The sequence below is a fragment of the Moschus berezovskii genome, chromosome 2 (genome assembly GCF_049115385.1).
Source record: "Moschus berezovskii isolate FMDL1 chromosome 2, NW_MosBer_1.0, whole genome shotgun sequence".
In the NCBI taxonomy this organism is placed as follows: Eukaryota; Metazoa; Chordata; class Mammalia; order Artiodactyla; family Moschidae; genus Moschus; species Moschus berezovskii.
The window spans coordinates 65,154,733-65,169,163 of NC_142461.1; the positions used below are offsets into that span (position 1 = coordinate 65,154,733).

Consider the following 14,431-nt stretch of genomic DNA (forward strand, 5'->3'; position numbering starts at 1 on the left):
CCAAGGACTAAGATAACCTGTCAGAGGTCAGCTGGCTGGGGGTTCTGATGGCTTGCCGCACACTGGAATCATCCAGGGAGCTTTAAAAAACTTTGGATTCTGAACCCAACCTGCAAGGACTCTGATTCGGGGTGCTGGGGTTGAGTTGAGGGATCTGCCTGTTTAGCCAGCAGCACTGCATTGGGAGACCCCCGCCCTGTCCTGGTCCCTTTAATGATAAAACAGACCTGGGTCCAGGTGGAAAAATGAATTAGGTAGTCACCTGGGCTTATTTATGCTACAGAACCGAAGTTCCCCTTTAGTTGTTACCTGTGCCTCCCAAGCGTGACCCCTCCCCAAGTGTGACTCTGTCTTCACTTCCTGTGAAGACACCCTTCTCTGAGCCTCAGCACAGGTGAGAGAGGGCGAGCAGCAGGTACGCACACATGGTAGTTGTTGCCCAAATGTGCCAGCCCTGCATCTCTATCAGCCCGCATTTATCCTATGAGGGGCAAAGTCATCATCCCCATTTCACAGACGCTGGGTCGTCTGGTCAAGGACACATATCTGCATAAATGACAGAGCTGAGCTTTGAATCCAGGTGGTCCCTTCTGTGGTTCATGCTTAAATCCACTGGGGGCCTCCGGCATCCTTCTAGTTTAGGGTTCTGTTCCAGCCTCCTCCCCCATCACCCAGCCAGCCCAATCTTCACCTGACAGCTTATTCCCAACGCTTCTCTTTCTCTCATTTTCAGCTGATGTTTAATTAGCTTCAGCCCAGGGTCCTCTGGTCCACTCTGGCTCTTCCAGGGTTGCTCCGTGTGTCATGTCTGTGCTGTGTGACTCTATGGCTGAGCAAGCAGTCCTTGGGGTCAAGGCCACAGGGCCCAGCACACAACCGTCCTGGGAGTGCCCACGGCAGTGATGGTGGATGGCCTGAAGCCCGAGTGCGGAGTCAGGCAGTGTCCCAGCTGCCCCCGGAGGGGTATGCGCAGACACACAAACCCATGATGTCCCTGAGGCAGCCATGGGGCAGGCAGTCAAATGAGGCCAGAGAGATGGGAGGAGGGAGGCTGGTCAACCAGGCCTCAAAGGGCATAGGAAGGCACTTGGCTTCAGTCCTGAGAAATGAGAAGCTGCCAAAGCTCTGTGGCAGGGAGACTCCACCCTGTGACCCACTGTCTCCATGTACTGGGCAGGTCAGATGGTCCCCTAAAGGCAAGAACCTCATACAGTTCCTGGGGTCACTGAGTGATAGGCAGAGGCATTTCTTGTACTTGTTGGTTTGCTTATTATCATTTGCTACTTTGCACCAGTTAGTAGAAGAATGAGAGGTACTCCAGAGTGAAATCGTGATTTAAAGCTGACAAATGTCTTGCTTCTGCCCCAGTAAACACATCATCCACAACGCATACTCCCTCAATTTATGACAAAGCCAGGTGAGAAGAGTGAGGATTAACTCTATGCCATAGAAGGCTTTGGGGGAGTAAATTAACAGTGTGCATGAGACTGGGAGAAGAAGACTGAGATTTCACACGGGAACTGTTGAAAATATCCTGGTAGTGCCGATTTAAGTACAAACAATGGTTTTTGAGTGGCCTACCATTTTTTTGAACAATATCCCATCGTTCAGGAAGCTTCTTGCCCACAACTACAAAAAAAGGTTTGAATTAATGAAGTTTAACTATATTTGGATGCCTCAAAATAAATTAGAATTTGGAAAAGACCCTGATGCTGGAAAGATTTAGGGCAGGAGGAGAAGGCAGTGACAGAGAAGGAAATGGTTGGATGGCATCACCAACTCAATGGACATGAGTTTGAGCAAACTCTGGGAGACGGTGATGGACAGGGAAGCCCGGCGTGCTACAGTCCATGGGGTTGCAAAGAGTCAGACATGACTTAGCAGCTAAACAATAACAACATAAAATTAGATAATCCAAGGGACTGAACTGAACTGAATATTTGGAGGTTACTGTGATTGACCCCAAATAAACCACTGACCCCACACACACGTCAAAACCATCCTGGTTTTTAGTTGATTTTCAATTTTATGCAGCCCGACACCTGAGTCTCCATTTGACCGGGGCCTTTTTACCCTGTTAACGCTATCTGTCGCCTTTGTGGAGTTTCAGAGACGGAAAGCGCTCGACCAGCTGCTCTCAGAAGTGGCAGATTCGTATTGATTCTGTTTCTGCAAAGACAACCGGAAGAAAGAAAGACTCAAGCTCTAAAAACACTGGACTTTCTATGTCAAGAGCCTGAGGAACAGTCATTCCTTCAATCCAGCAATTCGATTTTAGGGAATTACCCGTAAGAAACTGAGTGCAGAAGCAGCTACGTGGAGTGAGAAAGACACCAGTGCCTCTGATCTTAGAAAAGAACAGGAAGAACCCCAGGATGCAACAAGGGAACAGGCGAGGAAAGCTAGGGACAACCCTGTGGGGCCACTGAAAAGACGCTCACGATGAACGGACGTGGACCCGAGATGGCTCTCTTCATGCTATTTCATTACCTTGGAGACACCACTGATTATAAGACACGCCACTGTTTCATGTGTCACGAAAGAAAAAGAATCTCAGGCTGGGGCAGCTAGTAAGAGGCATCGAAGTAAAACTGGGATCCCCACCCCCAACTAAGGGATATTCCCTGCATGGAAGGGGAATGATAAACAGCCCCCTCAGAGAGAAATGGCATTCGACTTTGACCCCAGATGTAGGGAGGGAACAAAATTAGCCCTGAGAACCTGAACAAGCCAGGACTCAGGCAGGCTGGAGTCTGAGTTTGCACTAACACCACGGCCTAAAAACACCACGAGTTGCAACTGAACGTACATAAAATTTATTGCAAAATGCTCTCAAGTTGACAGTGCTCCCCAGGCGACTTCAGAAGCCAACAGAACCCCCTTTGGAAGAGCTGGATTTCAAAACAGGCTGACAGTGCTTGTAAGACACTGTCAATTGGGCAGTCAATTCATGACTCAGAGATGTGAAAATAAAGTGAGTTGCAGGATTAATGTTAAGCAACAAAGCAGACTAAAATGGTACACGGATAATGACATGTCTTTTGCAGAGGCGACCATGTAGAACGAACTACAGTAAAATGTTAATAGTGATTTTGTGTAGGTAATAAGATGAGAGCTTTCTCCCCCTCTCTCTAAACAACAACTCATTTTCCAGATTTTCCTAAAGCAAGCATGTATTTAGTGACCACAGAGGAAACGAGAGAAATAGAACAGGGTGATGTACACAGGGAGGGAGTGATCAGGGAGGGCTTCTTGGAGGTGATTGCTGAACAGGGAAGGGGGGCAGCAAGGGAGTAGTCAGAGCTGTGCACAGCTGCATCCCACATCAGGATGGGGCCCAGGTTATGGGGCAGATGCTGCATACGTATTTGTTAAATGAATACACAAGTTGAGGAAAATCTGCTAAAACATGAGCCTAAGTCTCCAGGGGACTCAATCACAGTCTGGCTCTTCAGTGGGCCCATTCTCACTAGACTGAACTGCTGCACAAGGCCAGGCTACCAGGTGGGCCAACAGCAGGACTCAGGAAAAAGTCTGCAGCTGAAAGTTCGGCAGAAAACTATAGCTGTGCCTAGTTTCCCCAACTGTGAAATGAGGGTCATGCCTCTGCCACCGCACGAACTGCAGATGATACAGAGCTTTGAAATACTGAGTCCAGCGCACCTGAAGTGCGGGGGTGCTCCAGGGTATACTCCTGGGAGCCCAGACTCCTCCCTGTAAATGCAGCATCTCTGAGCTTTAGACAAGCTGCTCTGCTCTGTTGCTCAGCACGTGGGAAAGCTGCCACATCAGCTGCATCCTTCTTGCCTGCCTGTGCTTTCCTGGACACGTCTACTGCATACAGGCCTGAGCTAGCAACTACGGACACAGAGATGAAAGAGGGGCCCTGCCCTCGGGGAGCCAGGAACAGCCAGGCAAGCAAGGATAGGGCCCCAGTGCCTGGTGGTGTGAGCCCCAGGACTGACTGCACGGCAGGGAGGACAGGCTTCTCGAAGGAGGGACGCCTCCTCTAATGGCCAAAACAGAGACCAAGGCCACCAACGGGACAGAATAAGTGAGTGTGTACTGAGTTTTTATACATTGTTTCATTTTACACTTACAATTCTATGAGTTCATATGCATCTCACTGATGGGACTGGAGGTGGGAATACTTGCCAAGGTCACAGAGCCTGGGGACAACAGTGCCAGGGTTCACAAGTTGGCCTGGGAGATGGAGGGGACCACAGAGCACCGGGGCGCCAAGGGTGACACAAAGGGCCATGTGGGCTGCGGCTTCCTCGTGAAGAAGCTGAGGTGAGCAAACCCAATAGGCTCTGAAAGGGAAAATGTCCCTGGGCCTTCTGTACAGATCATTCTCTGGCCCAAGTCACTACTAGGAGAACATTCAGAGGGGCACCCTGTCTCCTGGGGCCAGACTCCTGCCCTGGGCCCAGCTGCTCAGGGGAACTGACTGTCCAGCAGGGCCCAATAAGATCACGAGTCCTTAAAAACAGAAAAGGCAGCAGAGATGCAGCAGGAGAATGAGCCACAGCAATTCAAAGAGGAAGAATGACTCAACCCAATGCTGGTGGCCGTGAAGGGGGCCACTGACCAGGAATGGGTGGCCAAGAGCCATCCCTGGCTGACAGCTGGCAAGGAAAGGGGAGCCTCAGCCCACAGCTCCAGGGAACTGAATGAAGAGAAGCTAAACAAACCCAGAAGTTGATTCTCATCAGGGCCTTTCAGAAGGGAACGAGGCCCTCGATTCTGGCCTGTGAGACTTGAACAGAAAACCCGCTGAGCACCCCGTGCCCAGGCTCCTGACCACTGTTGTGAGCTGCTATGGTTATGCCAAGTTGGAAAGAAGGGATGGGGGAGGGGTAAGGGACAGTACAGGGCCCATGATGCTGGCCTGGGGACTGCGCCTGGCTGCAAACCCCAAACGCTCAGAGAGAAGGGGCAGGGAAGCACCATCCTGAGCAGGTGTGCTGCTGCTAAGTCACTTCAGTCGTGTCCGACTCTGGACTAATCCACTCAACCGACTTCCCTCAAGCACGAGCTGCAACATAAGCGCTGCCCGGGGGGTCCAACCTCCAATCTCATGGAGAAAAAGATGGCCAAACAGACTCAACCCAGGGAAAGAAGTCCCCCAGGAACAAAGCCCCTGAAGTGAAGGGGGGTCAGAGAAGGGACATCAATCTACCAGGAGTCGAGAATGTTTTCCTGGGACTGAAGCCTTGTCTTGAGTCTTAGTAGTTAGGAGGGAGGGAGGCTGGGATGTTGGGCCGGCCCTGAACAGAAAATGCAGAGATCAGCACGGCAAGTTCTGAGGGAGGGCGGCAGACTGGCTGTGGACCACAAGTGGGCCAGGGCAAGCTCGGGGGGCCTCCCAGGCCATTTGAGGATGCTGAGCAGGGGTGAGATCATGCGACATAGACACATTGCAGGCTGCTGCCCAGAAATCAGCATGACAGGCCTGCACTGGAGGACCAGGGCACTTATGCTCTGGAGTGTATGCCAGCATCAAGGTGGCTGGGTGGTCAGTACCAGGCACAGAACAAACAACCTTTGTTAGCTTGAAAGGTCAATGTAAAGACAGGGGTAGGTCCTTGAGACCCTAACCACATCAGGGAAAGTAGCAAAGGAGAGGAGTCTTGTACAGAACTGAGGATCCAGGCCTAGGGGCACAGGAAAGCCAGCTGCGGGGGCAGCAGACAGTAGCCTCCCTGTGGCTCCACCTCAAACCCATAAGCAGCTCTGTCTCCCTCAGGAGGATGAAGCAAGGACTCACTGGATGGTGACCAGCCATCGTATGATCCCCCTTCCTGGAGGGAGAGAACCAGGTCCCTGTCCTGAGGAGCTGCAGAGATGGGACAACACACTAAAAACTTCAACCTCTGCCACAAAGACAGTAAAGTATGGGACAACATACTCCAAACTCCAACCTCTGCCACAAAGATAGTAAAGACAGATGACCCTGAGGTCATCTAGCTACAGGATTTCTGCCCATTCCAACAGGGCCCAGAAGACCTGGCCTGGCCACCGCCTCCCTGGGGGGCTGCCAGTCAGTCCCACCCCTAAAGGATTTACTTGCCCCAGTGTGGTAAATATTAGTGGCTCACATTTCTCTAAATGCAAAGTGTTTTCCATGTATGGATTCATCTCAACCTCAAAATGGTCCTAAGTGCTATTACTAGCCCATTTTGTAGTTGGACTGGCAGAGGGATTTTGAATTTTAAATTTTGTTTTAGCTGACAAATCCCTCCTTGAAAGGAAACAGTAAAAGAAAAACCAGGATGCAAAACAGATGGGCTGGAGCCTGGGAGGAAGGGGTGGAGGGTGAACCTGGTGTCCCATATAGTCAACAGTCTCCCCACAGTGACTCCCAAGGGGTCCTAACAAACAAGGGGCCCTGAAGACTGGAGTCTGAGATAAAGGTTCACTCAGCTGGAGTCCCTTTCCTGAGGACCACCCAACTGGCCTGGCTGAGGGGAGGGCGGTGAAGCTGTGGGAGAGCTTTGAGAAATGGGACTGTCCACCCTTCACCAGGCTTCACCAACTTAGAGGTGGACTGGGGAAGGCTGGCTTCTGAGTCTGGACCATGGCCCCCACTTTTCTTTCCAGAACCCCTTCCCTGGGAGACCCCACACCAGCCGAGCCCCGTTGACGGGCTCAGAGCCCAGCACTTAAGTGTGGCAGATTCTATGGGAGCTGGAGGGCAGGAAGGGCGAGCAGCCAGGGCTCTGAAGAGAAAGCCTGGAGAAGGCAGGGAGGGGCCTCCAGCGTCTGCACAGCTGGCAAGAGGGGCTACTGGATACCACCACGGCCGACCCCCAACTTACAGCCCAGGATCCCTGAGGCCAAGAGAGCACACATCCTGCCCAGGTTTCTCAGCAGTTGAGTGGCAGGACTTGAACTGGAAACCAGATTTCTTGACCTCTGGCTCCAGCTCCTGGTCCCAACAGTATCTGTGAGAATCAGACTAAGGCAGGACCAGACAAGTCAAACGAGGACGAGGGACTAAATCGGAATCTCCATTCTGCTCTAAGTTGCCGGATGACCAGCGGCAGGAAGCACCTGCTTGTCGCAACTTTGCCAACGGACCCTGAAGGGTCTAATGCCATTCTAGCGCCCACCCTCCACCTCGGAGTTGAGACACCCCGGCACTCTGCCTCGGCCACTTCACAGACGGCAGGAGAACGGCCGGCGGCCCGCTCGGTGGGGTCCAGCCCCGGAAGCCGCCCGTTCCAGGCACAACCCGGGCGCTGACCGCACACACGAGAGCCTCTCCGCACAGGCACAAGCCAGCCGCCTCCCGCGCGCGCACACACCCGCCCCGTGCATTCAGTCAGCAGCACCCACGCCCTCGCTCACAAACTCCCACACTCCCCCGGCCCCCGCCCAGCTCGCCCCCACGCCGCCGGCCATCCCCGCGGCGGACGCCCAAGCCTCACCGCCGGCGCCTGGGCCCCCTGATCGGTCGCGGGCGAAGGTGGGGCACCGCGGCAGGCCGCGCCTACCGCCCTTCGGTCCCGCCCCCTGGGCTGGGCCCCGCCCCCTACCCCTCCCCGGCCCCGCCCCTGGCCCGGCCGGAGGATGTGAGCTCACTCCCGACGCCGCCAGGAAGCTGCCGCTTGAGATCGCCGCCCGCTCGCCAGCAACGGACCGGCCAGGGAGCCACCAGCGCGCCAGGAACCCGGCCAGAATCCTCTGCCCCTACCCTTCCCGCGCCACACGCAGTAGCCGCTTTCCAAATGGGTACAGAGTGAAGGCGGGCGGCAGGGCTGGCGCGGCTCCCGCTCGCAGACGCCTCGCGCCGCCCGGCCTCTCGGGTCGCGGGGAGAGCGCCGGCGCGGACGCCCCGCCCACCGCACTTCCGGCCAGGCCACGTGACCGCGCGCGCACGTGTTTCGGCCTCTTGGTGCCGCGGGCCGGAAGCCGGTCCCGGCCGGCCCCCGGCCGCTGTCCACCAGGAGCGGGCCCGGGCTAGCCGGCGAGGCGGCGGGTCCGGGAACGGCGCAGAGGCGGCGCCCGCCGGAAGGCAGGCAGGGGCCTGGCCATGAACCCCAGGGGCCTGTTCCAGGACTTCAACCCTAGCAAGTTCCTCATCTACGCTTGCCTGCTGCTCTTCTCCGTGCTGCTGCCCCTCCGCCTGGACGGCGTCATCCAGTGGAGCTACTGGGCCGTGTTCGCCCCCATCTGGTTGTGGAAGCTTCTGGTCCTCGCGGGCGCCTCTGTCGGCGCGGGCGTTTGGGCGCGAAACCCGCGCTACCGCACCGAGGGAGAGGCCTGTGTGGAGTTCAAGGCCATGCTGATCGCCGTGGGCATCCACCTGCTGCTGCTCATGTTCGAGGTCCTGGTCTGCGATCGGGTGGAGCGGGGGACCCACTTCTGGCTGCTGGTCTTCATGCCGCTCTTCTTTGTGTCCCCCGTGTCCGTGGCCGCCTGCGTTTGGGGCTTCCGACACGACCGGTCCCTGGAGCTGGAGATCCTGTGCTCCGTCAACATCCTGCAGTTCATCTTCATCGCCCTGAGGCTGGACCGGATCATCCACTGGCCGTGGCTGGTGGTGTTTGTGCCACTGTGGATCCTCATGTCGTTCCTTTGCCTGGTGGTCCTCTATTACATCGTCTGGTCCCTCCTGTTCCTGCGCTCCCTGGATGTGGTTGCTGAGCAGCGACGAACCCACGTGACCATGGCCATCTGCTGGATAACGATCGTGGTGCCCCTGCTCATCTTCGAGGTTCTGCTGGTGCACAGGCTGGATGGGCACAACGTGTTCTCCTACATCTCCATATTCGTCCCCCTTTGGCTCTCATTAATCACATTAATGGCCACAACGTTTAGGCGAAAAGGGGGTAACCATTGGTGGTTTGGTATTCGCAGAGATTTCTGTCAGTTTCTGCTTGAAATTTTCCCATTTTTAAGAGAATATGGGAACATTTCATATGATCTACATCATGAAGATAGTGAAGATGCTGAAGAAACATCGGCTCCAGAAGCTCCTAAAATCGCTCCAATGTTTGGAAAGAAGGCCAGAGTGGTGATAACACAGAGCCCTGGGAAATATGTCCCCCCACCCCCCAAGTTAAATATTGACATGCCTGATTAAACCTCTCTTCTGGGGAGTGCCCACAAGTGGAAGAGAAGTCATACAAACACAAAATCCACCTTACTTTGGCCTCTCTGCCCATCCATGCCAAATCTGGAACTGAAAACAGGCTTCAAAACATCATTTCTTGCTTTGAAATTGCTGCCTATCAGTGACTCATCAGTATTCACCAGAGATGCAGGAGGTTCTTTTACTGTGTAGGTGTGTGGGTGCACACGTGCAGTGTGCCTCCATGTGTGAGGAACTTGTTTTCTAGGCTCATGCTTGCAGAGCTAGCTGAGAGCAGTAAATTGAGTTGTTCTGGTAGGTCCTCAAATGGAATAACTACCTGGGTTTTTTTAAAGTGGTACTATACCTATCGAAAGTATTTAGAAAAGTATTTTTATACACTGCTAACGTAAAATTGTATTTCAGATTGTGCCCGCTGTGACATAATAGCAAATGTAAAGAATTCTCTTTCCCACCACTTGCATATAAACCTCATAGTTGTTGTTTTCAGTGTTTCTGCTGTTAAAATGGTTTTTCTTTCAGCTTTACTGATACTGGTCTTTAATAGCCTAATAGGTGAATTTTTCTAATGCAGTGAGTCCACCCATATTTATATGACTATTTTAGCAATGTAATATATATTATGTTGAATTCTAGTTCTGTTCAGTGTATTATGTTAAAGTATTTTTTTTTAAGTTTGTGAAGATATATATGTCTACTGCAGATGTTAAAAATTGCTTAAAACATGAATATGTACCTGGTGTGGGGTCTTATCAGTTCTAGGCATGAATACAGGGATTGAAGATCCCGAGGATCTTACTAGTTAGGTGTTAGATGATTCTAACAGTTGGAAGGTCTCTCTTGGAAGGAACCACTGTCCTTTGGGAACAGGTGACATGCCCCAGTGTGGTATCAGACCCTAAAGTGACACCGTTATTTAGCATCTTGAATTCTTCCACACAGGCAAGAACATCTCTTCAGGAACAATCAAAAGAAACAGATGGTTTGTCTATTTCTAAGAATCTTAGAATCTTAGTTGGCCATGATACAGTGGTGTTTGTACTTGTCATTGGAAAGCCAGAGAAATTGACCTTAACCTGAAATGGCCAACAGATTCAAGTATTATTTTAAGGCCCAACCTTCTTGCTTGGGCAGTGACAGGGAAATAATAGCTCAGGTTATTTTTAAAATAAGTAGTTTTTCTAGGTACTGGCGGTACCAGGGAATCAGAAGGGCAAAAAGCATATCCCAGGAGAGTAATGTTCTTCTGACTAAGAACAAATAAATACTTTCAAAAGGAGGTTACCCTTTAAAAAAATAAAAGAGGTTAAAAGTAAAAGGAGTATCAATATTATTACCGGGCTCCATATGAACTTAAGTAAACAGTCTACCTGGTGAGAGGACAAGCTTGCAGCAAAAGCCAGCCCTTTGGAACCTGGGTCCCTGGTAGCCTAAGGGTGCCGTAGCTCAGTTTAGTCACCTAGAGGTGAACTGAGGTCAGAGCCACGTACAGTTGGCTCCTGTCAGCTATCAGGATGTAGGAGGTGGCCTGAGCAGCAGTGGGTGTAGTGTTTCCTAAGCAAGGATTCATTCATTTGCTTTCTCAACAAATATGTATTGAGGACCTACTCTGAGCCAGACATGTATGCACAGATCCATTGGAGAGCAGTTCAAAGGTGCCTCCAGCCTACTAATCACAGCAGCCTGCCTGTGGGAAAAGCTAGGCCATAGGAGGATGCCACTGGCTCAGGGTGAACTTCACTTGGAACCTCAGACCCATATTTCTTTCTGGAGCCCTGCCCTGAAGGCCCTTCCACTCCCAAATAATACCTCAAACAGCTTAGCTTACACTTTGGGAAGACCTGGGAGGAAAGGAGAAGGTTACCTGAGGAATCAAAGGGCAGGTTCAAGGGCAGCATTGGGATAACCCGTCCTTCCTGGTTACAGTTTGAGGCCAGGGACTTGACACCTGAAACAATCCCTTCTAGCCTGGGGGGGGGGGTTCACCCCCCACACTCACCCCACCCATCTCCTCACTATCCCAGGGTGGCCTGGAGTTGGAAAGCCAGTGCCTAGATGTGATGACATGCTTGCTCACCCAGTGGGTCTTCCCCTGTCAAGCCACTTTCCTGCCTCAAGACCATATTAAGTGAAAATAGTGGTAATGACAGTTGTAGAAAAGTTGTTTCAGCTGTAAAATTTAATACAGTCTCAGCTCTGCCTGGGGATTTACCTAATTGCCAATACGACTCTGACTACCCACAGTATGTGGCATGCGTTAAATTCTGTAACTAGTTTGTTCTGTAAGATGCTTGGTCAGTTTCTACTGTGAAACATCCTCAAAAATTTAGCACCCTACCAATTGCAAATTTTCAACCTGGGACCTGTGGCACTTACACTCCAGGCTGCGAGTATGGTCCAGGTCTCCCACGAAGCATCCCGCATCCCTGATTCTATTCCAGGTCCCGCAGCAGGATTAGCAGTCCCTGGGAGATGTCCTTTCTCATGGCAGAAGCGCAAGAGGCCAAGCCAATCCCACAAGCAGACCCGTAATCCCTATTCATACATGGTGTATGACATACTGTTCCGTGGGTCCAAGCATAAGGCCAAAGCCCAACCTCAGGGTGGCCAGTTCAAGCCAGAGGAACAGTGATACAGTCTGCACCACTGTTGTGAGATAGTTTTGAAGGCTGGAATCACAAAATTTGTGGCAGAGTTATTTCCCCCCTAATGTTTTACAAACATTCTGTCATGTTTTAAAGTTCACTGTTTACTGTTGTAATAATAGAAGGGCATCTTGGGAGGGAGGAGGGGATTTGAGGTGAGATGAGAAAGACCCTGCATTAAGACTCCTCTAGTGTGGAGGGTTCTAGGGGCTCCACACACAAGGGGTTTATAACAGTGCTAGACTCAAGAGGGTTTCCCTGGGGACCCTGCAGGGAGTTCTAGAAAGGTCCAGCCTGAGCACAGGGGGACCAGCCAGGTAGGAGGTGCTGGGAAACAAGAAGTGGAGTTTAGATGGGCTTCGGCAGCAGGTGAGGGTCAGAGTGGACCCTCCTGTCCAGGCCTCTTGACTGGTGGAGGAAGCCATCAGGAGTATCCAGGAAGCTCACACACTGGCAGGAAGATGGACCAAACTCAGCAGGCATGTGCAGATCAAGGGAAGTTGTGCTGCCAGAAACCCCAGCAAGTTTGTACCTCAGGAACCATCTGGTGAGGATGCTGCAGCTGGTGACCCCACCATCTGTCACAAGGTGCTGCCACCAGAATGACAAATGCCACCAGTGTGGCCTCTGCTGCTATGAGTACCTCAACCAGCTGCCAAAAGCTCAAGACTCAAGTACCGGAGGGCGGGTGTGATGGGCAATCCTCAGGTGTGCATTTGCCCTTCAGACTCTAGAACTGAGAGGGGAAGGGACCTGGTTCCTGTGGAGCTGGGAGGAGGAGGCTGGCTGGGCTCAGCCCAAACATGCGCAGTAGAGGATCTGCCCAGAAGAGAAGGGTGTTCAGATACTGGGTGACCAAAGCTAATGACCAGATCAGTCATGTGTCCTTCTTATGAGCTTATGCTTCAAAATCATGGCTCCTGTCTGGCAGGACACAAGTGGCCTCGAGACCAAGCAGGGATCAACCCTCCCCTAGGGAGAAGGGAGACGTCACAGAGCTGCTGCGTTGATTCCTTCATCCATCTCTTAATCCATGGCGTTTAGAGATGTCTTTTCCTTTCCTGTCATGTTTTCTGTATATTCTAGAATGTGTGGGTTAAAGTGACTACCAGAGCAGGCCTCCAAATGCAGTCCGAGGATCCCAGGGGCCTGCAAGCATCTCTCCTCCCCACAACACCTCTGGGGGCTGCAGATTCTCTTCATCCTTCAGCCGAGATGACATAGCACAGCAGGTGAGATGCAGACACGGACCTGAGACGCAGCGCCTTCTGCTAAGCCAGATGTAAAGGTTTGCAAAAATGCAAAACAATGCCGCTCCTCCACTCACCATATTTCTTGTTATTTTTCATTTAAAAAAAAGTTAACATGTTAACAGATTTTTTCTTTTTAAAAAATAGTATTTTTTAAAGTCATCCTTTTTCCTGTGTATCTGGTAAATGTTACTACTACTCACATAAAAGCACCTTGGGTCCTCAACAATGTGTAAAAGTATTAAAGGGGTCCCATGACCAAAAACTTTTGAGAACTGCTGCCCCGTATTCCTGAGGGCAGAAGAGAGGAAGGAAAATGAAAACTGGGTGAGACACATTGAAATCCATGTTCATGGCGGGGAAGGGACAGTAAAAGACACTGGTCTGCCCCACTACTTACAGGATGCTCCTCCTCTGCTACCCTGCACAGCCCCATTGGCCTCCGCCAGCACCTCAGGTGGCTGGGTTATGTAACCCAGTGGGATAACATATCTTCGTTCTGGGAGGCCTGAGCCCTTTGCTGGTCTTGTTGGGTTTTCATTTATTAATAATTTCACCTAAAACTACAAGGATCCTGAGGGAATGCCTGGAAACTGGCCATAATCCTCTTCCCTTTTTGTGGCAGCCACACTTATCCCCAGAGTCCCCCCGCCCTCTACACTGCAAGGGTGGCTGTGTTGTCTGGAGAAGGGTGACCCTGACCACCAGGAGGAAGCAGTGATGGACAGTCATCCCCCCTGGAGCTCATGGGCCACCTCTGTTCTCAGGATGTCCTGTTGGCTAAGTCGTTCACTGAAGGGCCTGAGAGGGGAAGTGGGTTTCAACACCTCCCTCTACCACGGAGTCTGTGGGCTCCCCAGGTCCCGTACTCCCCACACTGATGCCCTTCCCCTGTGTGTGTCACCTGCCACCACCCTGTATGCAGAGTGTGGTCCGCTTGGTCCATCCCATCTGTGTCCCCTGCCAACCCCTGCTGCTCCCAGTAGCCTGGCCACAGGGGCCATCCCTCCTGGGCAGGGGCCTCGCACCCCCACAGTGCCTCCTGCCCTCCATCCTCTGCTCCACAGCACAGCCCTCTCACAGCTTCTTGACCTGAGCAACTCTCTGGAGTGGAAATACGACCAGTCAGATGTGGCTGAAGCCCCAGCCCTTGCGGCCCACCCACCCCACTTCCCACTACCCAGCTTGTTTAATGACAGGACTCTGTCTGGGTGTGTGTTGGGGAGTGGGGGGCTGCTGTCCTGGTGATTAAATATTCTGAGCATTACTTATGGCCCCTTGTCTACTTAGGGCCTGACTTGCCCTTCTCCTTGGTCCCTGCCTGGCTCTTGTTCCCTTGGACAGGACACCTGGGCCTGGGCTTCCTGCTGACCCTGAGGACCAAGCCAGTCTCAGCCCTGGGCCAGGGGTGCATACTGTAACCACAGGACTGTGAA

The 14,431-nt window shown here is 52.3% G+C and overlaps 2 protein-coding genes across 4 annotated transcripts in view; one reads left to right on the forward strand and one right to left on the reverse strand.

The window, feature by feature from the left end:
- The window catches only part of RALB (RAS like proto-oncogene B), a 73,565-nt gene extending 65,733 nt beyond the window's left edge, over positions 1-7,832 (reverse strand). The window contains exon 1 of one of the 3 annotated variants that reach the window (XM_055396917.2): positions 7,700-7,832. The gene's annotated coding sequence lies outside the window, so the exon portion shown is untranslated. Of the gene's footprint in view, positions 1-7,433; positions 7,496-7,587 lie in introns of those variants that run through there. The other 2 variants (XM_055396918.2, XM_055396922.2) reach the window with 2 other exon arrangements.
- Positions 7,831-13,416, forward strand: TMEM185B (transmembrane protein 185B). The gene has a single exon (XM_055396914.2). It carries the CDS (start codon positions 8,039-8,041, stop codon positions 9,089-9,091), a length of 1,053 nt encoding a protein of 350 aa, XP_055252889.1. The 5' UTR covers positions 7,831-8,038; the 3' UTR covers positions 9,092-13,416.
- Positions 13,417-14,431: the final 1,015 nt, after the last annotated feature.

Coding starts and splice junctions, on each gene's coding strand:
- TMEM185B (XM_055396914.2), top strand. CDS start 8,039: ATGAACCCCAGGGGCCTGTTCCAGGACTTCAACCCTAGCAAGTTCCTC.